A 27,942-nucleotide genomic window follows, 5' to 3' on the forward strand; every position below is an offset into this window, starting at 1 on the left:
TCCAAGAGCTCAGTTGGCTAAACACTTAGTGAGCATTTGCCCCAGGGGAGGTCTGTGCCCCAATGTCAGAGAGCCCGGGGGTGGGGATGTGGGCAGCGACTGTGGCCTCTCCAGGGAGTCCTGACATATGGCCCGGGGCAGCCAGGAGCTAGGGCCAAGGCAGGCTGGTCACCACTGAGGCTGGACACCCAAGCATGCAGTGTACTATCTGCTGAAACCCCATGTCCTACTTAATGACAAGACTTGAAGACCAGGCAGTGGGTGTAAGGAAAGAGCATCCTTAACAGAGTCAGGCTGGGGCCTTCTCAGGTTCTAGCTGACCCTTTCCTACCCCAGACCCTGCTCCTTGATGTACAGTGGACACCAGCAGGGAAGAAATGAAGAGCCCAGGTATGTTCACATTCAGGTGTGAGTGGCTGCTTCCTGGCCTAGTGGTGCCAGCAGCCCGGCCTCCTAAAACAAGAGCAGGGGCAGGTAGGTCCCACTGGCGTCCCATGTGCCAGAGCCAGGCCATGCATCCACACCTGGGGCTTGTGTGTAAGTCGGGACGGCCCTGCCAGGAGGCATCCATCCACCCTGCAGATGGGGACACCCTGAGAGGTTAGGACATGCCAAAGCCCCGCAGCTGGCCATTACAGTCTTAACACCAGAACCTAGGCCTGGCTCTGCAGCACGCATGTAAGTCAGGGCCTTTGTCACTTCAGGTGTGTCAAATTGAGCACAACCCAAGGATGTGTGGAAAGCAAAGTAGTCTTTATTACTTATTACAGGTATGGAGCCAGGGAGGTGGCTCTAAGCTCCATCTCCTGTGGGGTCAGTGCAGGAAGCTTCTATTGGGGAATTAGGGGCGGGGGCGGGGAGCGTGGGGTCAGTGCAGGCAGATTCTATTCTGGGTGTTGTAGGGGGCTGGGAGTTGCCCAAGCGCTTGGGTTCAGTCATCTACGTGCCTGTGCACACACACTGTGGGTTTGAATGAACAATGGTACAAAGCTCTACCCGAAGCAGGAGCTCGCAGTATGATAATGTGCTAAAGGTAACTCCAAGACAACGCAGGGGGTTTGCAGGGTCCGTAGCTCCAATGAGGCTCAGACCCAGTCACGTGAGGGGCTGTCAGGAGACACCTAGTTGGGCTTCTCCTTGGCTGGAGCTGTGGGTTCTGCAAAAGCAAACACATTCCTTCCCTGTGTCGGTCCCTTCCCATCCTCTCTTCTGTAGATGGTTTTCAGCCTTCTGACGGGAGTAACTTCCAGACGCACCCCAACTATCAGGGAGGGATTGCCAAGCTGTGGGTAGGAGCTCAAAGGAGGCTGCCCTTCCCCATGGGGCAAGTGTTGGCTTGGGCTGGGGGGCCCAGTGACAGAGCTCAGTGCAGGGTATAGTCGCAGCTAAATGGATTGTTGCTCTTTCCTGTAATGCTGCCCAATTCTTCTTCCAAATGAGAATCTGATGCCTTGATCTGGTAGGACTTCGGGAGATCCATTCTTTATGGACATCTCCCTGGGGCAGAATGCAGTCAGACCTGGAGCCCCCAACCCCTGAGAAGACTGGGTGAAGCCCCAGGGGGGGACTGGGGCCTCTGGGGTCAGCTTCCATCAGCCCTTTGTGAGGACCTGGGTCACAGAGGAGCCAAGTCAGCCTCAGGGGCCTTCTCAACATCATAACTGTTTCCCCTTGGGCTTTGCCACCATTTGGAAGGAGGAGCATTCACACCCAGGGCCATGGGAGGCTGAAGAGGTGATGGAAAGGTGCAGAAAGTGGGGAAGGCTGCCTCCCACAGTCACCTCCTCTGGGAAGCCTTCCCAGATATCTCTGTATTCTCCAACCTTTTCAGGTACATTCCTTGGAGACTTCCTCCCTGCCACCAACAGCTACCCTGTCACCTCTGCTCCATCTGGGGCTTGGAGCCAGGTTTCCTGGTGGCCCTGAGGTCAGACCACAAAGGCACAGAGCTGAGGGCACTGTTTGCTACACAGAGTTTCAGCCCGGCTAGGAAGGGGGTAACGATGGAAACAGGACCATTGTTTTTTTTTTTTTTTTTTTTCTAATTTATTTATGATAGTCATACAGAGAGAGAGAGAGAGAGGCAGAGACACAGGCAGAGGGAGAAGCAGGCTCCATGCACCGGGAGCCTGACGTGGGATTCGATCCCGGGTCTCCAGGATCGCGCCCTGGGCCAAAGGCAGGCGCCAAACCACTGCGCCACCCAGGGATCCCAGGACCATTGTTTGAATCAAGCTGTTGTTTACTGGGCTCCATGCTAAAGCATTTTATGTACATTCTCTTATTTAATCCTCATACCTTATAAAACTGCCATTACCATTATTATTTTATAGAAAAGGACAGGACAGCAAGACACATAGCATGTGACAGAGCCAGACTGAGCCCTAGCGTGCCACCTGCCAGAGCCTTCTTCCAGGTGTGCAGCTCAGGGCTGGCAGCCTTGGGAGGCGGCTTCCAGGGGATCAGAGCGCTGAGTTTTGGGGGTGAGGGTTCTGGGAGCCAAGCTGTGTGAGTAGAGAAGTGGAGGTCGTGGAGGAATGAGGGCCTTGTGCCGGTGTGGGTGTGGCCAAGCAGGCAGCTCCTGGGTTTCTGGCCCTGACTGTGGGCTGAGGGTGTGGGGCTGAGTCACGGCCTCCGAGGATGCCTACATCCTCACACAACCTGCGAATACGTCAATGTCCATGTCAGAAGGGACTTGGACTTCAAGATGGGAGCCTACCCTGGATTATCCAGGTGGTCCCAATGTAGTCCCAAGGCTGCTTGTAAGAGAGAGGTGGCACCTGGGTGGTTCAGTGGTTGAGCATTTGCCTTTGGCTCAGGTCGTGATCCCTGGGGTCCTGGGATCAAGTCCCACATCAGTGCCTCTCCCTCTGCCTATGTCTCTGCCTCTCTCTGTGTGTCTCTCATGAATAAGTAAATAAAAAAAAATTTTTTTTCAAGAGGGAGGTGGGAGGACCGGGTGAGGGGGATGCAGCCAATAACACAGTAGGAGGAGAATGGAAGCTGCTGGCTTAGATGATGGGGTGGGGGCCCGGGGGGTGAGCCCAGGCCTGGGAACTCAAGGCCACGGGTCCTTCTCCAGAGCCTCAGGAGAAACCAGCCCTGCTCACACCTTGATTTTGGTGCAGTTGGAGTTGGTGTGGATTTCCGTCCTCCAGAAGAGAAGCAACATGTGCTTCATGAGTCCCTCGGTTTGTGGCTGCATGTTATAGGAACCACGGGCACACATGGGGGCTCAGGCCACAGTCTGCACGGTGCTTCTAGCAGTGTTGCCCTGCCTGCAGTTTAGAAAGCTAAATTCAACCCCACGAGCACTTCCCAGGCACAATCCAGACACCAGGCAGTGCACTGCCCCCCGCCCCCCACACACACTGTGGCCAGGGAGCCGCCCCAGCCCTGTGAGAGGAGGCAGGAGGCAGGTTATCTCTGACCCTCAGGCTGATCAGAACCAGTCGGACTTGCCCCTGTGGGGCCTTTGTTTATCCCAATGAGGTTACCTGAACCTGAATGGTTCTGAGGCCAGCGCTTCCCGCTGAAGCTGGCACACAGTGCCAGCGATGTGTGTCCGCGGCTGCCCACCTGCCCGTTCTCACCCGCCCCACAGGTGCTTTCTCCAGGCACTGAGCTGGGGGCTCCACTGTGGGGGGATGCACGAGCGCCCGATCCATGCAGCGGCTCCTGGGCTGTGCGCTCTTGACGTGTGAACACACGTGGGCCGGGAAACAGGTGCTGGCATGTCCTCGCTACATGAACCCCGACCTGGAACGACCCAAATGCCCCTCAGTGGCAGAATGGCCCACTTGTGACATATGCATGCCATGGGGCAGCAAGCAGCACTGGGTGACTCCTGGGTCATCGCCAGACCCAGGAACTGATAATTCTCGAGTCACTCTGAGCAAGGGCCGCAGGACCCACGAGATCAGCTACTACAGGACCCCATGGAGAGGGAACGAGGCTCCACGTGTTAGAAGTCAGGACGGGGGCGGGGGGCAGCCTGAGTGGCTCAGTGGTTTAAGCGCCTGCCTTCCGCCCAGGGTGTGATCTTGGAGACCCAGGATCCAGTCCCATGTCAGACTCCCTGCATGGAACCTGCTCCTCCCTCTGCCTGTGTCTCTGCCTCTCTGTGTCTATCATGAATAAATAAATAAAAATCTTAAAAAAAGAAAAAAAAAAGAAAGCTCTATTTAAAAAAAATAGAAGTCAGGACAGGGTGGGGGGCTCCCCAGGCAGGGCTGGGGGGGTTGTAGGAGGAGGGTACAGGACGGTGCTGCACTGCGGGGAGGGCTGGGGGCTTCTGGAGGGGGCTGGTTGCTCTAAGTCTGGGCAGGGGTTAAACAGGACAGTTCACTCGAGCTGTATACTTATGACTACTGTATTTTTAGTGAGTATGTTTTATCTCAATAAGAAGTTATTTTTGAGATCATTGAGTAGGCAATCGTCTTGAACCCTGGATAATGGTGTATGTTAACTGTACTGGAATTTAAAATAAAATAAAATTGGGGATCCCTGGGTGGCTCAGCGGTTTAGCACCTGCCTTCGGCCCAGGGTGTGATCCTGGAGACCCGGGATCGAGTCCCACGCCGGGCTCCCTGCATGGAGTCTGCTTCTCCCTCTGCCTATGTCTCTTCCCCTCTCTCTGTGTGTCTCTCATGAATAAATAAATAAATAAAACCTTTAAAAAATAAAAAATAAAATAAAATAAAATAAAATAAAATAAAATAAAATAAAATTACTGAGCATGCAGCAAAGATTGCCGGTGATACGGTGGAGAGGTCATTGTCTGGGCTCGAGGAGGTTCAGATTTTAACGCTAAACTGTCTGGCCTGAGGGGCTGCATGGCCCTGGGCACACCGGGGCCCATCTTGGGATCTTGGATTCCTCATCCAAAAACTGGAAGGGTGTGTTATGTGGATTATATGACTTTTGCAGAAATTGAGCAAGATGTTTGCACTGTAGCTAACCTGCCTCCTCATGTAAAAGAAGAAAGAAGCCAAAGTGTTGGAGCCGGACAGGTTTTCCTGTATCCTTGTCGTGCTGGCCACATGGGGATTTGCCTGCATTGCTCACGGCCCAGCTCTCTGACCTTGGCTACAGAGGCAGGCATGTGGTGGACGGGAGAGAGCGTGGTGGGCGTTGGGAACATGACGACAGGGCTGTGGGTCTGGCAGGGTCCCCATTTTTGCATCGTGTGACCTGGGGGAAGCCCTGAGTCTATGTCCTCACCGGTGAAATGAAGCTGATGGTGCCCACTGTGCTGGGCAGCTGTGACACTCAGTGACAAGGGCCCAGCCACAGACAGATGCGGTGCTTTCCCAACACCTGGTGAGGTTCCTAAATTAGGTGGGTCTCTTGCTGGGACCGGTTCAAAGATGACATCTGATCATCCTGACAATTTGTGGATCCAAACTAAGCCAAGACATAGAGGTAGCCAGGGAGCCCTTGTCACACAGAGACCAGGGCATGAGGGCCTCCCTTGCCAGCCTACGAGCCCTGGGAGGGTCAGACACCATGCTGGTGTCCCATTTCCCATGGGTCCTTCTCACGGCCTCGGGGACATGCTGACCCCAGGACCAGAGACACCTCACCGGATGCTGGTCCAGCCTCTCATTCTGAGCTCAGCTCCAGACCCGGCTTGTGAAGCAAACAGGATTCCAGGGAGGGGTTATGATGCAGGAGGGATAGCCACAGCGGCTGCTGGGCTGGGTGCTGCAGCTCAGAGAGGATTCCAGGGGCCTCGGGTCACCACTTCTGCAAGTCCAGGCCTTCTGGGTGGAGACTGGTGCTCCAGCCCCATCTCAGAGAATCCAAACCTGCTTATTTTTAATGACTTTTTCCTCATTATATTTTATATAAATGCTTATGCAAAAAAGGGGGGGCACAGAAAAGCAGAATAAGAAAAAAAAAATCACCCATAACTTCAACATCTGGAGATAGCAGTTGATGGCATTTTGTGTACTTCCTTCAGATTTGGATGCCTAGTGACCAAATAGATTTCGTGGGTCAGAGTTCTTGGTTCCAGGCAACAGAAACTGTTCTGGCTAGCTCTATGAATTAAGGTGTACTTAGGTGATGCATTAGGAAAATCCCTATGATAGCTCTACGAAGCACAGATTTATTTTTTGCCCTTGTAAAGCTCCAGACAGCTGTTCCTGACAGGTGTAGGGTGTGGGGGCTGCTCTGCTTCATGCAGCCACCCAGATACTCAGGCCGCAGGTGGCTCTGCCGCTCAACACATGGACGCCGTTCCGGCTCCTCGGGCCTCCCCCGCCAGCCTGGAGGCCAATAAGGAAAGTCAGAGCCAATCTGGTCCATGAAATTGCCTGGAAACCTCATGGAAAGTAGCCATGTGGGGCCCAAGGTGGCCTAATGCAGGCCACATCTCACCATGGTTTCCATGTTAAGCCCCCAAATACATGGGAACGACTTCCTCAGTCCTCTCGTCGCCAAAACCACTGCCAGCCCACAGGCAACAGCGAGAGGGTGAGGGAAAGGACAGCAGATATACCCCCTATTTGGACGTGAGCTGTCTTTGGGGGACCTCCCTGCATGATTCCCTACGCCTTCGACACACCCCATTGGCATCCGAAACAATAAGCACATAAACAGATGATCAACAAGGTGGGTCCTGAGGGCTGAGCCCATGAGAGCCTTCTGACCACATTCACAGACACGGCTGCGGCGGACAAGGTCGAGGAGATCCGCTGTGGACGAGGCCGCAGGGCCGCGGGGACTCGCACGCGCGGCTGGAGGGTGCACACAGTGGCACCTGGTGACTCCACGAGCAGCGTGGATGTGATCTCCTCTTGGCCAGGGTCCACTCCTGGTGGTTACCGATCAGGACTGAAGCCCTGTGGTCACATGAAGATTTGCCCTGCAGCTTTGTTCAGGATGGCTTGGAGCAGGGCACAAGGCAAATGTCCGTCTGCAGGGTAAAGGGTGAACAAATGGTGTTCTCTTCATGCAACAGAATGCTTCCCATCCATGCCCATGCACCGACACGCACAGAGTTGCGGACACAATGAGCCAGAGTAGCCAGACGGAAGGAACACATCCATGATTGTCCCATGGACGTGCGCCCCATCGGGACAGAGCTCAGAATAAGGAGGAGACTCTCTGGGGTGATGGAGATGTTCTCTCTCGTGCCCAGGGCAGTGGTCACATGGGCAAACACACCTAAGGAGTCATTGGGCAGTCCTCTTGGGCTGTGCCTTTCCTTAAGTGTCATTTACACTTTACTGTGAAAATCTAAAAATTCACAAGGCTGGTTTTCAGGGTTCTCTTTGGGGTTACTGTGCCCCTTGCAAATGAATGCTGGTCTGTCCTTGAGTTCTGGCCCTGCACCAGCTACTGGGGGTGCTGGGGTGGGCCTTGGAGTCAGGTGTGGGGTGCCCATCTGTGGTCCAGGTCCTGCTGGCCTCCTCCGTGAGGCTTGCCACGGGTGAACGTGGGTGCACTCTGCTGCACAGTGACCTGTGGTTCGCTGTGGACTCGGCCTCTACTGGTCATGCTGCTGTTTTCAATTTGCATTTTTTTTTTATGTCATGAGAGGGAGCTTCTGAAATATTGTTATTGGGATCATTTCTTTGCTCTGGGCCTGACATTTCCTAGGGTCCTGTTCCACAAATGACTTGTTAGCCAACCAGCAAGGGAAGACCTATTTCTGCCAAGCAAGTTATTTCCAAAGGGATTTTTTTTCCCCACCAAGACCATGCTCGTCTTTCCTCTGTGCTTCTCCTAAGAGGGAGGCTCTTGAGCTGGCTGTTTTCTTGTAATAACCATGAGAGTAACAGTCACAGATAGAATCAGATTGTCATCAGAGTAGGTAAAATTGGTTCATATCCATCAGACCCAAGCTCTCTCATGATTTCTATGCCTTCCCAGAGTCGGAGAATCCTGTGAGCTCCTCTGAGGATCCTGAGGGTCCCCCCTGCAGATCGGCCCTGCCCTGCACACACATGTGCAAACACACACACTCACACATGCACACGCACTCACCCACACCCAGGTCTGTGCATTGGGTCAGCTGGAGGCGGGTAGGTGGTGGGGAGGACATGGGCAGGGGTGGGGAAAGCTATCAGCTCCAGCTCGGTGGGGCCACCTTCTTGCCACCTCTTCTCCATGTGCCTTCCTGGAGCAGAGGACCCTAGAGGTCCCCCCCTTAGCTGTCATCTGTGAGGACCTTGCCCTTAGAATCACAGCCTCCTCTCTAAACTGCATTTCAATTTGTCTTTTTGAGGGCAGTGCCCATTCTAAGAGCAACCTAAAGCTAGCTTCTCGGGGGCACATTTTATTTATTTGTGTTTTTTTAAAATATTTTATTTATTTATTCATGAGAGACACAGAGAGAAAGGCAGAGATGCAGGCAGAGGGAGAAGCAGGCCCCCTGTGAGGAGCCTGATGTGGGACTCAATCCCAGGACCCCGGGATCATGACTGGAGCCAAAGGCAGAGGCCCAACCACTGAGCCACCCAGGTACCCCCCCCAGGGGCACATTTTAAATCCCCCTTCACTGTCACCATAACTGAAGTGCACTATCTCTGCTTCTGAATCGACGACTCCAGGCTCGTTCTTGGACCTCCTAGCTGGCCAAGCACACTGCGCCATCCTGACAGTGCAGCGATGCATTCTGGCTGGACCCAGAGCCAAGCAGGGTGAGCTGGGTTCAGGCCATGGGGCAGCTGCCACACCAGGGACTGGAACTGATTATTCCATACAGGGGCCCACCAGAACCAGGCTCCTGGGCATCTTGTGGCCGGGCTGCTGCACGAGTAGCTGGAGTGGTTCCAGGGGTTGGACGAGGGTGGTGAGGGTTTGGGTGACATCGCACAGCCGTTGGTGATGCAGGGAGCGACAGAGGAAGGGATGAGTCTCACCATCCAAGGGGGAAACCAAGTGCTCTGTCCTGGGCTGGAACAGTTTGTCATTTGCTGGGAACCATACTTGCCTTGGGCCTTACTGCTGTGATGGGACCAGCTGAGGCCACAGAAAGTTCTGAGGAAACGATTCAATACGTGTAGCATTACCCAGACACACAGCTGTGTCAAGGCGAGTGTCTTGGCTCCATTCCACTAGAAAAGGGAGGGATATTTCAGCTTTCCATCTTGTTGGGTTTTTTGTGTTCCCAAATGTGTTACTTCCAGCAGAGACATTGACAGGGCTCTTTGCATCGAGTGATAATGGTCAACACTGACTGCACATGGTGCCAAGTGCAGCCCTAGGGGTTATTGTATGACTTACGTAGACACGTATATGTGCGCGAGTGTGTGAGCACATATGTGATCTCATATACCCATATACTCCCGCAACCCTATGAGGTCAGTACTTCTACGGATGAGAAACTGACATGGAGGTAGAGTAGCAGGCCCAAGGTCACACGGCGAGGAAGACGGGGAGCCAGCATCACACCCAAGGGCACTGACAGGAGGAGTTCCAGGGAAAGAATCAAAGTAGGAGGCAGCAGAATTGGCCTCTGGCTCCAGCCCAGCAGCTGATCAGCACAAGCTGGACACACCATTTTTCATGTGCGCACTCCATCGGGGGGCTCTTGGGAGTGATGGGTGCGTTCACCACCTATTTAAGTGATGGTTTCGTGGTTTTGTACATATGTCAAGCCTTATCACATGGTACATTTTAAACACAGGCAATGTGTTGTAGGTGAATGACATCTCAATAGAACTGTGAAGAAAACTGATAGCAACTATATGGAATTAAAATATTTGTAATATTCTACAGTAACTCTTATTTACCTTACGTGACCCATTACAGTGTTTGAGCATGATGCCTAAAATTCATGATTCACTTCTGACTCTTAAGCATTGCTTTGGGTATTTGCTATGCCTCAGACCAAAGTGCCTGTAAAGCCAAGCTAAAAGCCGCAGTGGCTCTGGGAGCGTTCTGTGATCCCGCACCACCAAAACAGGAGACGGGAGTGTGCAAAAGTGCTGTTTATAACAAGATAGTGATCCTTCTGAAATAATGCGTAAAATGAAAATACGGAATATAAACGTTTACTAATTCTGTGCAGCCTGTGAGGCCTCCGGGACCACCCAGACGCCGCAGTAGAGCAAGGTTTCCCAGGGCACGCAGTCAGGTACCTACTAGGTATGCAGCAGCATTATGGATAAAGAATACAATGTACATACCTTGATTTAAAGACGCTCTGTGGCAGAGGAGAGCTAACCATCTTCTGAGCTTTCAGGCAATATTCTTGCAGGTGGAGGGTCTTGTGTCATGTTGAGGGCTGCTGAGGGTGGGTGTTGTGGCAATTTCCTTGTAAACTTTTTTTTTTGAAGGGGAAGGGGCCAAGGAAGAGGGAGAAAAGCTCAAGCAGACACCCTGCTGAATGTGCACAGCCCCACGAGGGGTTCAATCTCATGCCCCTGAGCCAAAACCAAGAGTTGGCCGCCAAACCGACTGCACCACCCAGGCACCGCTGGCAGCTTTTGAAAGTAAGATGATGGTGAAACCTGACGCATGGATTGATTCTTCCTTTCATGGATGATTTCTCTATAGGGGCAATACTATCTGATAGCATTTTACCCATGGGACTCCCAAAATGAGTCTGTCCTCCGACTGCTTTCTCAACTCAGTTTATGAAATGTTCTAAATCCTTCCTGTCATTCCCACGGTCTACACAGTGTGTCCACTGGGAGTAGCTTCCATCTCAGGAAACCACTTTCTTTGCTCATCCTAAGAAGCAACGTGTTCATTCAGGTTTTATCGCGAGATTGTAGCTGTTCAGTCCTGTCTTCAGGCTGCACTTCCGACTTTCGTTCTCATCTGCAGTCTGGAGCCCCTCAAAGTCATCCACGAGGGACAAAACCTGCTTGGGATAAAACAAACTCCTGTTATTTTGTCCTCTTCCCATGAGTCACGAATGTTCTTAATGGCATCTAGAGTGTGAACCCCTTCCAGAAGGTTTTCCATTTACTTTGCCCAGATTCTCAGAGGAACCACTATCTAGAACAGCCACAGCCTTACAAAGGCTATTTCTTAAAGAGTCAGACGTGACAATCAAAATAACTCCTTCATCCCCGGGCTGCGGCATGGACACTGTCAGCAGGCATGAGGACGTTAGCCTCATTGCCCATCTCCATCCAAGCTCCTGGGTGACCTGGCGCAGTGTCAGAGAGCAGCAGGTCTCCACAGGGTAATTAGGATACCCGGTAGGCCATGTTGTAAGCAGATGTGCTGTCATCCAGGCTTTGGGTTTTTGTTGTTGTTGTTGTTGTTGTTTTTAAAGGTAGTCTGGCTAGGTCGCATGACAATTTTTAAAAAATGTCATTTATTTATTCATGAGAGATACAGAGAGAAAGAGAGGTAGAGACACAGGCAGAGGGAGAAGCTCCATGCAGGGAGCCTGACGTGGGACTTGATCCTGAGTCTCCAGGACTGTGACCTGGGCCGAAGCCAGCGCTAAACCGCTGAGCCACCTGGGCTGCCCTATCCAGGCTTTGTTGCTCCATTTACAGAACACAGAGCAGGATTCTTAATGGCCCTGGGATTTTCCAAGTGGTACATGAGCATTAGTTCAACTTAAAGTCAGCAGCTGGGGTGCCTGGGGGCCTCCGTCAGTGAAACGTCTATACCTTTTGCTCAGGTCATGATCTTAGGGTCCTGGGATGGAGCCCCGTGTTGGGCTCCCTGCTCAGCAGAGTGTCTGCTTCTCCCTCTGCCATTTCCCCCCTGCTTGTGCACTCTGTCAAATAAATAAAATCTTAAAAGTCAGCAGCTGCGTGCACCCCTACAGAAGAGTCCCTCTGTCCAAGCCTTGAAAAATTGAAGCCAGGCACTGACTTCTCTCCAGCCATTAAAGTCCTAGCCAGGTCCTCTTCTGACGTAAGGCTGTTTCACCCACCCTGAAACTCTGTGTTGTCTCGAAGGGCCTCCTTGTGAATGGTCCTAGCTGGACCTTTTGGAGAACCTGCTGCTTCACCAGGCACTTCTGTTATGGAGACGGTGTCTTTCCCTAAACCTCATGAACCCATGCACCCACCTCTGTTGCCTTAGACTTGTCTTCTGCAGCTTTGTCCCCTCTCAACTCTCAGAGTGAGCACCCTGCTCTGGTTGGGGTTAGATTTAAGAACATCGTGGCTGTTGGATCTTCTGTCTAGACACAGTCTTTCTCCAGATCAGCAATAAGCCGGCTTCCCTGTCTTGTCATACATGTGTGCACTGGTTTGGTCTTCAATTTCCTTCAAGAACTTGTCCTTCGCTGGGATGCCTGGGTGGCTCAGTGGTTGAGCATCTGCCTTGGGCTCAGGTCATGATTCTGGGGTTCTGGGATTGAGTCCCACATCGGGCTCCCCGCACGGAGCCTGCTTCTCCCTCTGTCTGTGTCTCTGCCTTTCTGTGTCTCTGATGCATAAATAAAATAAAATAAAATAAAATAAAATAAAATAAAATAAAATAAAATAAATAAAAAAATAAAATAAAATAAAATAATAAAATAAAATAAAATAAAATAAAATAAAATAAAATAAAATAAAATAAAATAAAATAAACTTGTTTGCATGCACAGCTTGGCTAACAGATGCAAAAGGCTGAGCTTTTGGCCTGTTTTGGCTCCTGACATATCTTCCTCACAAAACCTAATCATTTCTAGATTTGGTTTAAAGTGAGATGCGTGTGACTCTTCCCCTTCACTTGCACACTCAAGAGGCCACTGTGGGCACTGTTCACGGTGCCTCCAACAGTGATGGCAGTAACATCAGACGTCAATAATCCCCATAACATGTATACGGAAAACATTTGAGATATTGGGAGAATTATCAAAATGTGCCACAAAAACACAGTGAGCAGCACTTTCAGAATCGCGGTGCCAGCATATGTGCCCCACACAGGGTCCCATACGCCTTCCATTTGCAAGAAATGCAGTAGGGCAAGCACAAGGTGTGCCCATGCTTTTCCTGCATGGCTCTCATTGAGTGGTTAAAGGCTGATTTCCCTGCCGGCCCATGTGAGCTCCACGCAGGCAAGGGTCTCTGCGTACACGGTCCAAGCCCCAGGGGCCCAAAGCCCTCCTGATGGGAAGACCTCAGTGTCTTGTGTGGGGCACGTCAGTGAGGTGTCTGCCTTTGACTCAGGGTTCTGGGATCAAGCCCCATGTTGGGCTCCCTGCTCAGCGGGGAGCCTGCTTCTCCCTCTCCCTCTGCCCCTCCCCCTGCTCACGCACTCTTTCTGTCAAATAAAATCTTTAAAAAAAAAAAAGAACGTCGTGTGTGAACTACAAACATGCACCAGGAAGGCCACTCCCTCACTTTCTTTGTTCTTCTGAAACAGACCCCCCGCCCCCTTTCTGGTGGCAGCAGCTCTGGGTGAGGCCAGTGTCCCAGGAGGAAGTGGTTCTTGGAGATAACCCACAGAAACAGCAGCAGCACCAGCTTGGGCTCTGCTGTTAAAGGTGGTGATGGTTATTTCACTAAGGGTCTTGGGGGTGTCATGCTGGCAACATGGCCTGGGCGAGGGATGACCCAGACTGGTTAGGTTCAGGGGCTCAGGCATGGCTGGTCTATGGGCTCCTAGGGGTGGGCACTGTGTCCACCCCGCTCTGTGCCGTTGCTCCCAGCACGGAGCCAGGCACACGGCAGGTGCACACCCACCGCCAGCGGTGATGAAATCAACACTCCACCTTGGGAGCACCGCCGCATTAGGCACCGCATGCACATGGTCTCCACTAATCTTTTTACAACCCTGTGAGGTTGGCATTCTTGCTCCCATTGTACAGAAGGGGAAACTGAGGCTGTGGTGACACCCAGACAGAGGTAGGGAAGCAGAAGTCCCTTGGGAAATTAAAACAATGGCCTGGATCGACAACTGCTATTTTGGGTGCCAACAAACAAATATCCCCTCCTTGGAAAAGCCCCGTGGCTGCTGCCCCTCAGAGCCCTGGCTCTCCTCTGTCTGCACCCCACCAATGTGGCCCCTGTGGGCTCCGCTCCTCCCCGCACTCTGGCTTCTTGTTGCCTTCCCAACGGCTGCTCTCCCTCCTCCCACATTCCCACCTTGGGGCTCTCTTCCTCCCTCTGCACCCCCCTCTCTGGGCCAGCTCGTCAACCCCCTGGCCTCTCAGATCTGCCCCTGCTGATGGTTGCTGGCTATTTCTTCCAGAACACAGCTCCTGCTCTAAGACCTTCAAGGGCTCCCGGTGTCTGTCAGAGGAGAAGCCAAGTCCTTCCAAGGCAGCCAGGACTCCAGGACCCCATCCCCACACTTCAGCTCAGAGCCTTCCTCACCCTCACACTTTGCTGCCCCTTCAGCACGCCCCCTCCCCTCTGTGCTCACTTCTGGGACACGGCACAAAGTCCTTCCTGAGCTCCCTGCCCAGTCTCCGTAGAGGACACCATGGGGAGGACAGTGCACCTCGATGTGTCCCGAAGTAGCTGGTGCTCCAGAGGGAGGATGGGGGCATGGGGCAAGGGGGGCTCGGGAGGCACGGGCCCTGACAAAGGGCCAGTGGAAATGCAGCTACACCGGCTGTCCTGGCGGGCTGGTACTGAGGTTAGGATTCCAGCCTCCCACAGACACAGCACACGGAGGCCCTGTCCTCAGGTGCTCGATAAGTCTCGGCAGCCCTGCTGATCCCATGCATGCGCTTTGGGGGTGGGGTTGGCGGTGGGGTGGGCGTCAGAGGCATCTCCAGGATGTGGCCTGGAGCTGCTGGAAACCGTGCCAGTGTTGATTCAAGTCTTGACAGGTCAAGGTTGAGGCCTCATGAGGAACGGGGCTCACAGGAGCCTGGGAAAAGTTTAATAAAGGAGAGAATCTTCATTAGCTCTTTTATCCCCATTGAAAAGTGAAGGACTCTAAGGCTCAGAAAGGTCCATCACCCACCCAGGGTCACACAGCCAGAAGCAACCGCACCAGAATCTGAATCCAGGTCTCCCTGTGATCCTAACCCCTATCCTGTGCCTTGGATGCCCACATACGCCGCCGTGAGGATATCACTGGCCCAGAGCACAGGACCTGGTAGGTGCGTGGTGCTGGGCAGTGGTTCTCAGCTCTGGTTGGACACTGGAATCACCTAAGCAGCTTTAAAATACTGACTCTTGGGTTCCATCCCAGGGGTTCCGATGGCCCCGGTCTGCAGGGCGGCCTGGACACGGATTTGTCCAAGCTCCCATGGGATCCCTACAAGCTGCCAAGTTGGGGACCCACCGTGCCAGGTGCCTTCACAGTCATTCCCATCTGATCCAGAAAGAAGCCAGAAGGGCAGGCCCACAGGCAGGTGGCAGTGACCACGGCGCACCGATGAGCAGGCAAGCCCAGGCAGGCTGAGGCTCCGCGGCCACCAGCATCTGGCCACCAGCATCTGGCCGCGCAGTGCCGCTCCCTGACCTCCAGCTCCGCCCTCCGCCCAGACGTTACGGCCCGACGCCGGCCTGGGAGGAAGAAGGGATCTCTCCCAGACCAGAAATGGGCAGCTGAATGTCGCCTGCACGTTTAAAGTCCTTTCAGTCTCGCACTGAGCCCGTAGAGGGCAGTGTGCCAGCGACCCGTCCAGCGCGGGGCAGAGCGGGGGAGGGGGGCTGGAGCCGGCAGCCTGCAGCCTGCAGCGCCCCGATAACGCCTGCCGCGCCCGCGCTTCTGCGCCCGTGAGCTGCCAGCGGCCCGGGCAGGTCCGAGGCCTTGGCTGGACCCTCCCTGCCGGGCCAGCCACCCCACGGGCCTCACGCGGGCTCCCAACACCCTCGCGACACGCGAGCCGGGTCCAGCCTTCGAGGTCCGCGGGCTTCCCACCTGCAGACACGCGGGGCGCTGCCCACTCTCGGGAGGCCGGGGAGGCCGGGACACGTGGCCGCCCGCACCTGAGGGGCGCCACTGGCCACCTGCGCCGGACGTCACTGCTCCCCCGCGGGGGCTTCAGGGGGCCCCGGGGCTGCGCAGGAGGCCGGGCGGGGCCAGCACTGACCGCTCACCGCGCCTGCCGGCCCCCGGGACGCCCCTCCGCGGCTGCGCACCCCGCCCACCCCACGCCCTCGGGGCCGCGCTCCGCCGCCCCCGCCCCGCCCCCGCCGTGACCGCACAGAGCACGGCCACACCGCCCCCCCCACCTCCCGGGCGCGGCTCCGCGGTCGCGGACGCAGCTCCCGGGCCCCAGCCCTCGGGGCAGGGTTCCCGCCCGCGCGCCCCCTCGGGCCGTCCGGCCGTCGGACCTGCGGCCCCCACGCACCCGGGGCGCACGCACCTGGGCGCAGGGCGGCCCCCTCGCCGAAGCCCCCTTCCCAGCTCCCCACCATGGCCCGGGGCGGCGGCCAGAGCTGGAGCTCCGGGGAGTCAGACGGGCAGCCGGAGGAGCCGCCGGCCGAGGAGCCGGGGTGAGCGGGCGGGTCGCGCGGGCGGGCGGGCGGGCGGGGCTGGGGGCTGGGGGCCGGGCAGTCGGCCGTCCGGGCGCGGGGGTCCTCGAGCGGGGAGGGTCCCGGGGTCCGGGGTCCGGGGGTCCCGGGGTCCGGGGCGGGGCTCTCGCGTCCAGGGACCAGGTTCGGGGTCCGGGGTCGGGTGTCCCGGGTCGGGGATCAGGCGTCCCGGGTCCAGGGTCTAGGGTACGGGGTCGTGGCTCGGGGGTCCCGGGACCGGGTGCAGGGGCGGGGTCCGCGGGTCGGGTGTCCGAGGCCCGGCGTCCTGGCTCGGGGTGCCCCCTCCCCCCTCCCCTCCCCTCCCCTCCCCTCCTCTTCCCGCCCCCTCCCCCCACCCCTCCCGCCGCCCGCCGGGGCGCCGCCGGAACCTCCGCGAAGGTTCTGGGCGTCTGTGGCGTCACTGTCTCCTCGCGGAACCTTCCGCCGGCGCCGAATAAAACCCGCGGCGGAGGAGCCGGAGGCCGAGTGCGGCGGTGCCCGCGGCGGCGGCGGCGGCGGAGCGGGAGCCCGAGCGGGAGCGGGAGCGGGAGCGCGGGCGGGCGGCGGGTCGTCGGGGGCGCACTGACCGGCCTCGCCCGCCCCGCCCGCCCGCAGAGCCAAGATGGTGAAGGAGACGCAGTACTACGACATCCTGGGGGTGAAGCCCAGCGCGTCCCCCGAGGAGATCAAGAAGGCCTACCGGAAGCTGGCGCTCAAGTACCACCCGGACAAGAACCCGGATGAGGGCGAGAAGGTGCGGGGGCAGCAGACGAGGGGCTGGGGTCGGCTGGGGTTAGACTGCGGGTGTGGGGGGCTGCGGTCAGGGTCACCGCGGGCCCTGGGACCCCTGGGGACCCCTGCATCGCGTCTCCCCCGGTGGGCAGGCCCCACGGCCCCTGCAGCGCGGGTGGGCACAGGCCGAGGGCGGCTCGGAGGAGGGGCAGCCCTCCCCCCACAAACGGAGGCGCGGCCGGCAGAAGTCATGCACTTGCTGTGCTGGGTGGAATTTTGTGTTCTTTCCTCCTGGATGCAGAAGCCCAGGGGACGAGCTGCTTGGACCTGGGCCAGTACCAGGGCAAGCCCGGGTCAGGCTCGGTGGCCGGACCCAATTCCGTTGGTGTGCCTAGGTCTTGCTGGGTCAAGGTCGTCAGGCCCTGAATGATCCTAGTTTTGAAACAGACACGCAGATCTCTACCCTGACACATCATTTTGCAGGATTATTCCACGTTTTCGGTGACAAATGACCCACAGTTGATTCTAAGGACCGAGTGCCTGGAAATACTCTGTCTAATGGGGACCTGAATGAAATGTTCCTTGCAGGGGGCAGAGCCAGCCTGAGTCGGTGACTGGCAGGACCTAAACTGAGTCTTGGGAAAGCTGCTGGCAGTCCCAGCCCTCTGTCCACTGTCTGCCACTTTCTCATGAAACTCTGGAAGTCTCAGTGGTGGTGGGGAGGCTCCTGGAACAGGGCCAGCACTGACACCCAGGCCGCTGGGGAAGCCGCCGTCCGGCGCCCAGACCCTTGGAGACCAGGCCAGCCTGTGTTCACTCTCCACGAGGAGCCGTCAGCTGCAGGAGGGGCGGCTGCTGGCTGCCATGATGGCATATTTATATTTAGCCACATGTGCCGAGCGTGGCTGTCACAAACGTAACATGCTCTCCTGTGAGACGTTTGTGCATTGCTCACTCGCGTTCTCATCTATATTTAGAGGGCTTACTGTAGCTTTCACAGGCCCTGGCTTTCTGCGCACTGCTAGTGATTCAGGACGTGCTAGCAGGGTCGGTGGAGCCTGTTGGTGAGGATCTCCCGCGAGGGGAGCACGTCCAGGCTTCTGGTGTGACACTCAGAAGGCCGCTTGAGCCTGTTCCGGGTCACATCTCCGAAGTTCAGGGCTGTGCATGTGCACGTGGAGTGGGTCTGTGCTCTAGAACTTGGGCTTGACCTCCACAGCATTTCTGTAGGTGTTGTCCTGTGCGGACCTGTGGCAGGGGCCATGTGGTTTGTTTTCAACCTTTTAGAGCCAGGCACCAAACCTTGTCACCTAAGTGAGGCTCTTGGTGAGTAGGCAGGGTTTTGTCATGTCCCCCCATCTCGTGAAGCACGAAAGCCATCAGTGTGGGGGTTCCAGCGGGCTGCCCTAACCCCTGCCCAGAGCCTCTGGCCCCGTCCTCCCCTCCCTGGTGGCGGCCAGGGCCTGCTGTCCGGCTTTCGTAGTGCTGGCACTAGGATGTGTGCAGGCTGGCTGAGTGAGGGGCACTGTGCGGGAGGAGGAGCAGACCCCGTACCCAGACTGTTTGGGCCATGGGGCTGCAAATCAAAGGGGGGTGAGGAGACGGGGATGCAGTTCATAGAAACCTGACAGGAGACTCACTGACCCACCAGATCCCTACTTTCTGGTCCTGCTGTGTGCTGGGCGCACGGTGTAGACTGCTGCTTTCTCCTGTATTTGTCATGGGGAGAACTGGCACAACTTTTTTTTTTTTTTTTTTCCCTCCTAAGGTTGTCACTGTATTATTAATGTCTCTTCAAAAATAGATTCACTACTTTCCTCTGTCGGGAGGCAAGTGAGCCAGCTCTGGGTGCTGGCTTTTGTTTTGTGCCCTGTTGTCCTGGGTTGCTAAGCATTGGGCAGCCCGTGCTTGCTGTCAGGTGCTCCGCGGAGTCTGTACTTACCCCCTCTACGCTGCTTTTCTGCAGGATTCCCGGGCAGGGGGTCAGGAGGCCAGTCCCCTTTGGGGGCCGTGCTGGGGGCATATTCTTGGCTGTTACCCTCATCAGCTTGAGATGAGTTTGGTTTTTTTGGCCAATTTCACTGTAACTTTTAGTCTGAATAATAAATTTTCAAGTTAAAAATCATTAAAAAAATCATAAAAGAGAGCATTACAGTACAGGAAATATGAGACTCTAGAGAAAACCCCCCCGTGTACACATCTCCCAATGGCTTTTCCTGTGCCTCTCTGCAGGCAGCCTTTTCCAGGTGGTTGATCCTGCATGGTCATCCTGGTAGCTTTTCTTCTTACCACCTAATATTCTATCACAAACCCTCTTCCAAGTTACAACATCATCTCAAAGTCATTTTTTCCTGGCTGAACGGTGATCTCATTAAGGTCCCCTGGCAGATGATCACAGTCTGAAAGGTGAGCTGGTGTGGATTTTCAGCTTAGAGGACAGGGTACAGGCCGGAACCCAGATTAGACTCTGGAATTCTGGTGCCTCAGAGGTGGGCCAGACCTGCTCATGCTGGTGGGAGCCCTGACCCTGGGGGAGACGCTCCTCTGATGAATTCCCAAGTGACGCGGTGTTGCTTTGCTTCCTAGATTGACCAGAGTATTTGGGGAGTGTTTCTAGTGGAAATTCTCGAGAAGTGTATTTATCTGGTCCATGATGTGCGCCCCTACTGTCAGCAGGAAGTCGAAGGCATAGGGAGCAGGTGCAGGTCACGGACAAGAGTCTGATTCTGACATCCCTTGAGGACTTGTTTGTTAGGTCTTACTTATTATTGATGAATTACAGATTTCGATCTCTCTCAGGAGTCTGTAATACAAGAGAAAACCTAGCTTCTCTGTTGAATTTCCATATTTGCTTCCTCAGAGCACATTTTCCTGTTTTACGGAGCCAGTGGTGTTGTGGGCTATTCTCTCAGACTGCAGACGGCTCTGCAGGGCCAAGACCCTTCTGCCCATATTCCTCTAGAATTGAGCCATTCACCTGACAATATCTGCCACCTGCCTTTCGCACGCAAACGTTGTTCTAGGCCCTGGGACACAGCAGTGGACGAAGCTGAGCTCAAAGTAGACTCCGTGGGGCAGGGGGAGAGGGGGGTCTGACGGAAGCCTCAGGGAGCGTGAGGTGGTGTGGGCTGGCCACATGGCCCAGAGCGAGGCCCGGCTCGGACTCTGGTGCCACAGACCACCTTTGGGACCTGGGTCAGAGGACTGGTGGCCCACCATGGCAGCAGTGTGCTCAGCGGAGACGGGCTTGAGGAGGTGGGAGGCCGTTGGGATTATGGCTGTGATGTAGGTGCAAGCTGGTGGCCTCCATAGGCTGGGTAGGTGGAGTGGCAAGAAGGGGTGGATTAGGGATAGTGGACTGTGTTCTAATTTTACTTTAAAACCTTCATGTACCTGGAGGAGAGGTGGGCGTGGGGCAGTGAGCACCTCACGCTGTAACCAGGGGCAGCCTCTGCTTCACCAGCCTCTCGTTATGCTTGCAGGCCTCATAGCCTGTCCCCCGAAACACTTCAGTGTGTTTCTCCTGTGAAAACCCCATTGTACGTAACCGCAGTCCACTTAGCACGTTGGAGAAGTTGAACATCAAGGAATAAACTCACATTCTCTGGTCGTTGCAACGTCTCCTGTAGTGATTTTCCCTAGTCCTGGATCACACGCTGCACTTTGTTCTCTTTTAGTTTTGCAGAATGTCTTTCAATTTGGTTTTTCTGATACCTTTCTTACAATTGGATTCTGGTGACATACTAAGCGTGAGTGCGACATGTGGGGCATTTTGTGTGTCAGGGTGCTGGAGGTCAGCATTGGGAGGCAGTGCCAGAAGGATGTGTTGACAGGTGAGAGGGACAGGAAATGAGGTGTTGGTGTTGGTGTTAACTGAGCTGGGGAGACCGGGTGGGGGTGTGCACGAGGCGTCTCACGCAGGTAAACTGGGGAAGTAGTCCTTGTGTCCCTAAGGCCTGCGGCCATACCTGGGAGCCTGGGGTAAGCCCTGGCCTGGCCTGACTGCCTCTGGCTTCCTGTCCGGGGCAGCTGAGGTAGGGAGGAGTGTCCATTCCCCACCACCACGGCACACTCTCTCGTGTTCATTGGCTCCTTAGCAACGCTGGCCCTCGGTCCCTGTCCGTGAGGGGAGCACACGGGCTGGCCTGCTGGTCTGGGTGTCAGGGTACGGAGTACCTCCATCATTGCATTCCTTGCCGTGGGTTGCTTCAATGAAACTCAAATCTTCTTTCTTTTCTCTTTCTCTCTCTTTAAAGTTTAAGCTTATATCCCAGGCATATGAAGTGCTTTCAGATCCAAAGAAAAGGGACATTTATGACCAGGGTGGTGAACAGGCGATTAAGGAAGGAGGCTCAGGCAGCCCCAGCTTCTCTTCGCCCATGGACATCTTTGACATGTTCTTTGGTGGTGGGGGACGGATGGCTAGAGAGAGAAGAGGTAAGTGCTTTTTAAAGGCACTAAGCAAGTTTTATAGTTTTAAAATCCTACATGTTCCTGGAATCAGGGTGGACCTTCAGCTGTAAGTGTTTCCCCGTTCTGTGGTATCCAGGCTACCTGGAGCCTCCTAGCACCTGATGCACTCACCTGACACCTGCAGATGCCACCTGAGAGGCAGCAGATGGGGTGGCGAACAGAGAGGAGGAGGGGAGCTTGTCCTGTTTCTCCCTTATTGGGCTCAGGCCCTTGCACATCCTATGGGACATCATGGCACCTCCTGCCCTGCGCCCGTGTAAGCTGTTTCTGGCTGGCACTCTGCAGTGTGTGTCATTTTCTGGGGCTGCTCAGATTTTCCAGAGAATGGAATTCAAGCCATTATGTGGGGACATCTTTGTAAGAGACCACCTGCCTGTGTCTTTGGAGCGTGAGTCATGGTTGGCAGCATCACCCCCTGGGGTGAGGTGAGGGCCTTTGTTCTGGGGTTGGTTTCCCCACCTCTTCCCTCCTGCCGGCCCGGAGCCGCCCCTCTGGCTGTAGGCAGTGGTCTCTAGTCGCCGCTTCCCCCAGGTTACCAGGGACCTGGAAACTAGACAGCCAGCCAAGCTTATTAAAATCCTGGGGCCCTGGATGGATAAGGCGGTACTTGTTCTCACATTATAATCCATTCTGAGCTTCAGAAGCTTGGTCATCCAGTCTTGAACACAGGGTGCGGATAATCAGCTGATCACGAGGACAAGCCCTGGCCCCATGACCCCTGTGTCGCTGGCTCGGATAATTGACAGGGACACAGTTACAAGCTTGGGTCTTGAGGTGGACAGCTTCATACTGAGTCCAGTTGTCTTTCCAGGTTAACAGCAAATAAATGGGGACAGTGTGTCTCCACGACAGTGTGAGCCCCAGGGGCAGTTGTGGGCTGTCTGACCCTGGCCTGGAGCCCCAAGGTGCAGGGTCCACAGATCAGGTGTCAGCAGAGTTCCCACTTGACCACAGATTACAGAAAGGCTCAACCGTGCAGAGCTACAGAGCATGAGGCTCAGGGAAGAGTTTCGGTTAAAAGTTCCCAGACTGGTGGTCACACCATCTTCGAGGGAAGGAAGGGCTTTCCTGGGGAGGACCCATGGCCCTGCTGGGGGCCTCCCCTCCCCACCATCGCTCTCAGGTTTGTTCTGAGGAGATGGGAAGTCTTACTGTTGACTTCTATAAATGATCGAATAACCAGCTCTTCACTACAAAGGGCATTTGTTCTCAGCTGGGGGAGGTGGGTGGGGCAGAAGCAGCACCTCCAGTGGGAAGGGAGTGTGGGCGTGGCTCCGCAGCTAGGGCTCAGGCCTCAGGCAGGCGGGATTTTCCATGGCCCGTAGTGTCCACTGTGGTACTAACTGTGTCTCTCTTCTCCATAAGGCAAGAACGTCGTACATCAGTTGTCTGTAACTCTGGAAGATTTGTATAATGGAGTGACAAAGAAGTTGGCCCTCCAGAAAAATGTAATTTGTGAGAAATGTGAAGGTAAAAATTAATGTTTGAAAGAGTCCTATAGCTGTGATCCCTTAGATCTAGAAAGTTCTGATTGTTTTCTAATTCAGAGAAAAAGAATTGTGTATCTTTTCAAATGTAAGGGTCAAACAGTTGCAAACAGGTAGCCTAAGGGCTGAATCTTAGTTTGCCCTGTATGCTTTTTCTTTGGACTGACATTTAACATGTTGATCATTATTTTGAACATTAGAAACCTGAGATAGTTCACCCAACTTAGGGGCCAGATAGGAAGTGTTCCAGGTCCAGGGGCTACAGGGTCCCCAGCGGCTGTTGGCACAAATAAGCAGATGTGTCTGGGTGCCAGTAAAGCCTGATTCACAAAGCCAGGCAGCTGGCCATAGTTTACTGTTCCTGACTCAATGTAACTCCATGTAAATGTAACTAACACAGTTTTTAAAATAGGAATTTTCAAGAAAAGTCGTGTCTGGTGATTTCAGACACATGTCCTGAGTTGGTTGAGCTGGGCTGCCCCACGCCAGGTCTCTCAGCCCAGCCCCCTCGGTTACCTGTAGGCAGGGGTGGGAGACAATATCGCTGGTGAAGCTCAAGGAATGCATTTGGCTGGGCATGGCCAAAGCTACAAACATTCGAGGTCATGTGTTAACATCTGGATGTTACTGCTTGGTTAGAATCATCCAGACTCTGTGCATTGCTTTCCACGCCTATAAATAGAGCTCCAACCCCGGGGTCCCATGTCAGGGCCCAAAACCCCTGCCCTGGCGCCCAGAGGGACGGGCTGTCTGCAGAGGAGCCCGGCTCTCACTCCTGCCGCACCTCCCTCCAGGTGTTGGCGGGAAGAAGGGGTCCGTGGAGAAGTGCCCTCTGTGCAAGGGCCGCGGGATGCAGATCCACATCCAGCAGATCGGGCCGGGCATGGTACAGCAGATCCAGACCGTGTGCATTGAATGCAAGGGCCAGGGCGAGCGTATCAACCCCAAGGACCGCTGTGAGAGCTGCAGCGGTGCCAAGGTGATCCGAGAGAAGAAGATTATCGAGGTACACGTCGAGAAAGGTGAGGCTACACAGCTTAGCACTCCACACCACTGGGAGTGCTTCCGGCAGCTGACTGTGGGGTGCACAGGTCAGGCTTCTGGGATGTGGGACACAGGGCAAGACATCCGGACGGGGCCGAGTGCGCCCCAGCCCTCCTGTTCCCAGTTCCCCACCTGGCTTCACTGCCATCCCCATCACCAGCCCAGTCTGCCTGCTGCAGTCTGCTGCCTCCAGATCAAAAACGATCCATTTTAAAGGTTTTTCAGTGCCCTCAAAGGTGCTTGACCTTGATTTTGGTTAAGTGCCCTCCCGTCCTCCTCAAGCCATCCCCTTGGAGTCACGGGGCATCTTTTTCTTGACCACCTCGGCCGTTCACTGGCCGGAGAGCTCCTTCCTTTACACGTGACCCCCGACTGCCGAGATTCCCCCACGTACAGCCCTCCCCTGCTCTCCATCCTGCTGACACTGTCATTTTAAGGCCTCGCTCATTGTTAGTGGTTCTCCAGGTATTTCTGGATTATTTTGTGAGCTCCTAATCTGGTGAATATATTCTACGTGAGAGACGAGACCAAAGTACACAAATCAATACCCAAACCAACACGGGCATCCTTAGAGGACTTCTGTTTAAGCATTCTGGTACACACCCCCAGAGCCTTGCACCATGCGTGCAGCATCAGTGGGTGGTGACCATGTGCATGCAGTGGCGGGTGTGGCAGCCACCCAAGGGGCTGTGTGCCAGGGGAGGCGTGGCCTTCTTTCTCTTGGCGATCCAGCTATTGTTCTGGTCCCCATGCCCATGAGGTTGGGAGGTTTGACGAGTAAAAACCCTCAGGGGACTGTGTGCCATCTTCATAGCTTTGTAGAAAGTATGGTTTTTTTAAGAGAGAGAAATGCTAATCAGAAAGGATGATGTCTCATAGGTATGAAAGATGGGCAAAAGATACTGTTTCATGGAGAAGGAGATCAGGAGCCTGAGCTGGAGCCTGGCGATGTCATAATTGTACTTGATCAGAAGGATCATAGTGTCTTTCAGAGGCGAGGCCACGACCTGATCATGAAAATGAAAATTCAGCTTTCTGAAGCCCTCTGTGGCTTCAAGAAGACGATAAAAACGCTGGACGACCGAATCCTCGTTATTACATCCAAGTCAGGTAATGTTTCAGGGGCGTGTCTGTGGCTGTCGTGCTGAAGGGCGGCTGTGTGTGACATGGCTGGCCGCTGGCCTGGCTTCGCACTGGACAGTAGTGAGACTTCGTCTTCTTTGAGTTGAGTCATCGCTAATGACTTGAGAAGTTTCTGAATGTTTTAAATATTCTAGAAAAAAGAATTCAGAGTCAGGGGAAAGAGCCTCCCACAGGAATCCTGGCATCCAGTGCTCTCACTGGAACCTGCCAATTTAACTCAAACTTTTAAAAATTAATTGGGTAAGACATGAGGGGTAACAGGTGGTGGCAGTGCCACCTTCCTCATGTGCCCCCCCCAGCTCACGTGCTGCTGATTACCCATCAGGGATATTTTAAAGTAGAATTTTCCTCAGAAGACGTTGCCTGTCAACTCAGCCTTGGCTGCTCATGCAGACCCACTCACCTGCACACGCCCACGGGGGCCGGGAGGGGCCAGAGGAGGACGGCAGAAGGCGGGGGGGTGTGTGGACTGAACTTGAAGCAGTCTCCAGGTAGCACGGAGATGACTCATCCGTGTCAGCACGCATCTGGGCAGTGGTGGTGGTGGCTACATACCCAGGCTCCCTGACAGGGTCAGGAGCAGCTTGCTGAGGCATCTGAGGTTTAGGGTGGGTGGGGATGCCCGCTGCCTCTCCAGAGGCGGTAGTGGCTGGTAGCTTGAGAGGATCTTGAGCTGCCTGCTTGCCTGCTGGCTTCTTTCTTTTTTTTTTTTTTTTTTTGCTGGCTTCTTTCTGTGGCTTCGTTCCCTCTGCTGCTTCTCTCTGTTCTTTCCCTCCACTTTCTTCCTTTTCTGGACATAAAATGATACGGATTCTATATCCAAGCCTTGATCAGAGTTCTTTAATTTTTTATTTGGAAACCACTTCAAACCAGAAGTTGTAATGATAAACACAGTACGTGATCTGCCTGTTGTTAACATTTGACCTACTTTCTCATTTTGCCACGTGCGTCTACACTGATGTGGGGGGACATGGCAGGGTAACACGCCACTCTCATGAAAACATGAAATGCAGCCCTCACAAGGTCCCTGGTTCCTCCGCTTGCTCGAGTGGGGGCCTTGGGGGCCACGGGGGCCACAGCCTCCCTGAAGCCCCAGGCAGCAGTCATGAGTGTGAGGTCCAGGCCTGCTCCTGGGGCCCTATCCCTGACCGTGGTGCTGAGAGTGCAAGCAGGCTGGCGTCTGTGCAGCTTTAAGATGGCTCATCCTCCTTGGCCACAGTTGATGGGCAGCCTGGCTCTGGGTCAGTGATGGGGGGCAGAGGAGACCCCACCTCCTCACGTAGTGACAGGGAATGGCCAAGGCTTCAGAGAACCTTCCACTGGAGTAATCTCCTCCTCCTTCATTTATTGTCCTTTCCCTTCACCTTCTCATTTGGGCTTCTCGTTGCTTGGCTGCTGCTTCCTCCTCTGTCTGCTGCCGAGGGCTGAGACTCAGGGTTGGGGGGGGCAGGTACCTGGAACTGCTGGAGGGCCTCATGCGTGTATCTTCCCAGCCTCCTCTGAAGTAGAGGCAGAAGCATGAGGCGTAGGGACAGAGATGGGAGAACTTTCCAGCCCATAGGACGGCCATAGGCCCTGAGGCTGAAGGCCCCACACCGAGTAGGACCCTGCCGCTCACGACCCAGAGAGGGTCCTCGGCACCTTTCCCTTGGCAGGCTATGGAGCAACCATGCTGGGCGTCCCCTCCCCACCCTCATTCTGCATGGAGCTAGCTTCTGGCGACCGTTGCGCCCTTTCTTTTTCAGGGTGGTGGTGGGGAGACAATGTTTTTAGATGTGGGCCAGAACCCTGGAGCTCAGGGGCCTAAACCCCATGATGCCTTTAGAACGTGCATCGTGGGCAGTGCCGGAAGGCAGGCTGGACCACCTGCAGCTCCCAGGCTCCAGTGCTCTGGTCTGGTCGGCATTCAGAGTGGTTTACCTTGTGCTGGAGGGGCCAGCACGTTGCCCGGGGTGCTTCCCCTTGCCCCCCAGCAGGGTCTGTCACCAGGCCACTCCCGTCTTCTGCTCCATAACTGACCCTTCTCTGCGGCAGGCGAGGTGATAAAGCACGGGGACCTGAGGTGTGTGCGTAATGAAGGGATGCCCATCTACAAAGCGCCCCTGGAGAAGGGGACTCTGATCATCCAGTTTCTAGTAAGTTCCAGATGGTGGTCGTGGGCTGTGTTAGGCATGCCTCCCTGGGAGGGGCAGCCGCTACCTAGCTCCACCTCACCCTCCACAGGTCATCTTCCCTGAGAAACACTGGCTTCCTCAAGACAAGCTTCCTCAGCTGGAGGCCCTGCTGCCCCCACGGCAGAAGGTCAGGGTCACAGATGACATGGACCAGGTGGAGCTGAAGGAGTTCAACCCCAGCGAGCAGAACTGGCGTCAGCACAGGGAGGCCTACGAGGAGGATGAGGACGGGCCACGTGCTGGGGTGCAGTGCCAGACAGCGTGAGGGACCAGACAGCTGGACTAGCGTGCCCTGCGCATAAAGTTGGCACAATGAAAATGGCATCGCCTAGTGGGCTCGTGTCTGGGGTGTCCTGTGTGTGTGTTCAGCCTTCTCAGTTGCTGAGTCGTCTTGTTTTTTTTTTTTTCTTTTGGTTGTCACTTAAGTTACAGCTTTATATTTAAATGTTTCAAGTGTAAATCACCTCTAGTCTGCATATGGAATGTTTATTTACATTTTCAGGATACTTTTGAAGCGCCAGTGGCTTTGCCATAACCACCAGGGCAGCTGTTTGT

The 27,942-nt window shown here is 54.9% G+C and overlaps 1 protein-coding gene and 1 long non-coding RNA gene across 6 annotated transcripts; one reads left to right on the forward strand and one right to left on the reverse strand.

Annotated features, from left to right (window-relative positions):
• Window positions 1-849: 849 nt before the first annotated feature.
• Window positions 850-15,969, reverse strand: LOC140619264 (uncharacterized). 5 transcript variants are annotated; one of them, XR_012019182.1, is made up of 3 exons: window positions 15,739-15,961; window positions 10,143-10,822; window positions 850-1,156 (listed from the first exon to the last, which is right to left on the reverse strand). It is a non-coding gene; the product is annotated as an uncharacterized lncRNA (long non-coding RNA). The 5 variants fall into 5 exon arrangements; XR_012019180.1 differs by lacking the exon at window positions 850-1,156 and adding an exon at window positions 5,834-6,272; XR_012019181.1 differs by lacking the exon at window positions 850-1,156 and adding an exon at window positions 6,293-6,922.
• Window positions 15,970-16,160: 191 nt separating this feature from the next.
• On the forward strand, window positions 16,161-27,850 carry DNAJA4 (DnaJ heat shock protein family (Hsp40) member A4). Its single transcript, XM_072802460.1, has 8 exons — window positions 16,161-16,316; window positions 16,950-17,088; window positions 21,323-21,503; window positions 22,905-23,009; window positions 23,821-24,048; window positions 24,950-25,180; window positions 27,248-27,348; window positions 27,437-27,850. The coding sequence occupies exons 1-8, from the start codon at window positions 16,237-16,239 to the stop codon at window positions 27,650-27,652; spliced, it is 1,281 nt and encodes a 426-aa protein (XP_072658561.1). The 5' UTR covers window positions 16,161-16,236; the 3' UTR covers window positions 27,653-27,850.
• Window positions 27,851-27,942: the final 92 nt, after the last annotated feature.

This window comes from Canis lupus, chromosome 2 (genome assembly GCF_048164855.1).
Source record: "Canis lupus baileyi chromosome 2, mCanLup2.hap1, whole genome shotgun sequence".
NCBI lineage: Eukaryota > Metazoa > Chordata > Mammalia > Carnivora > Canidae > Canis > Canis lupus.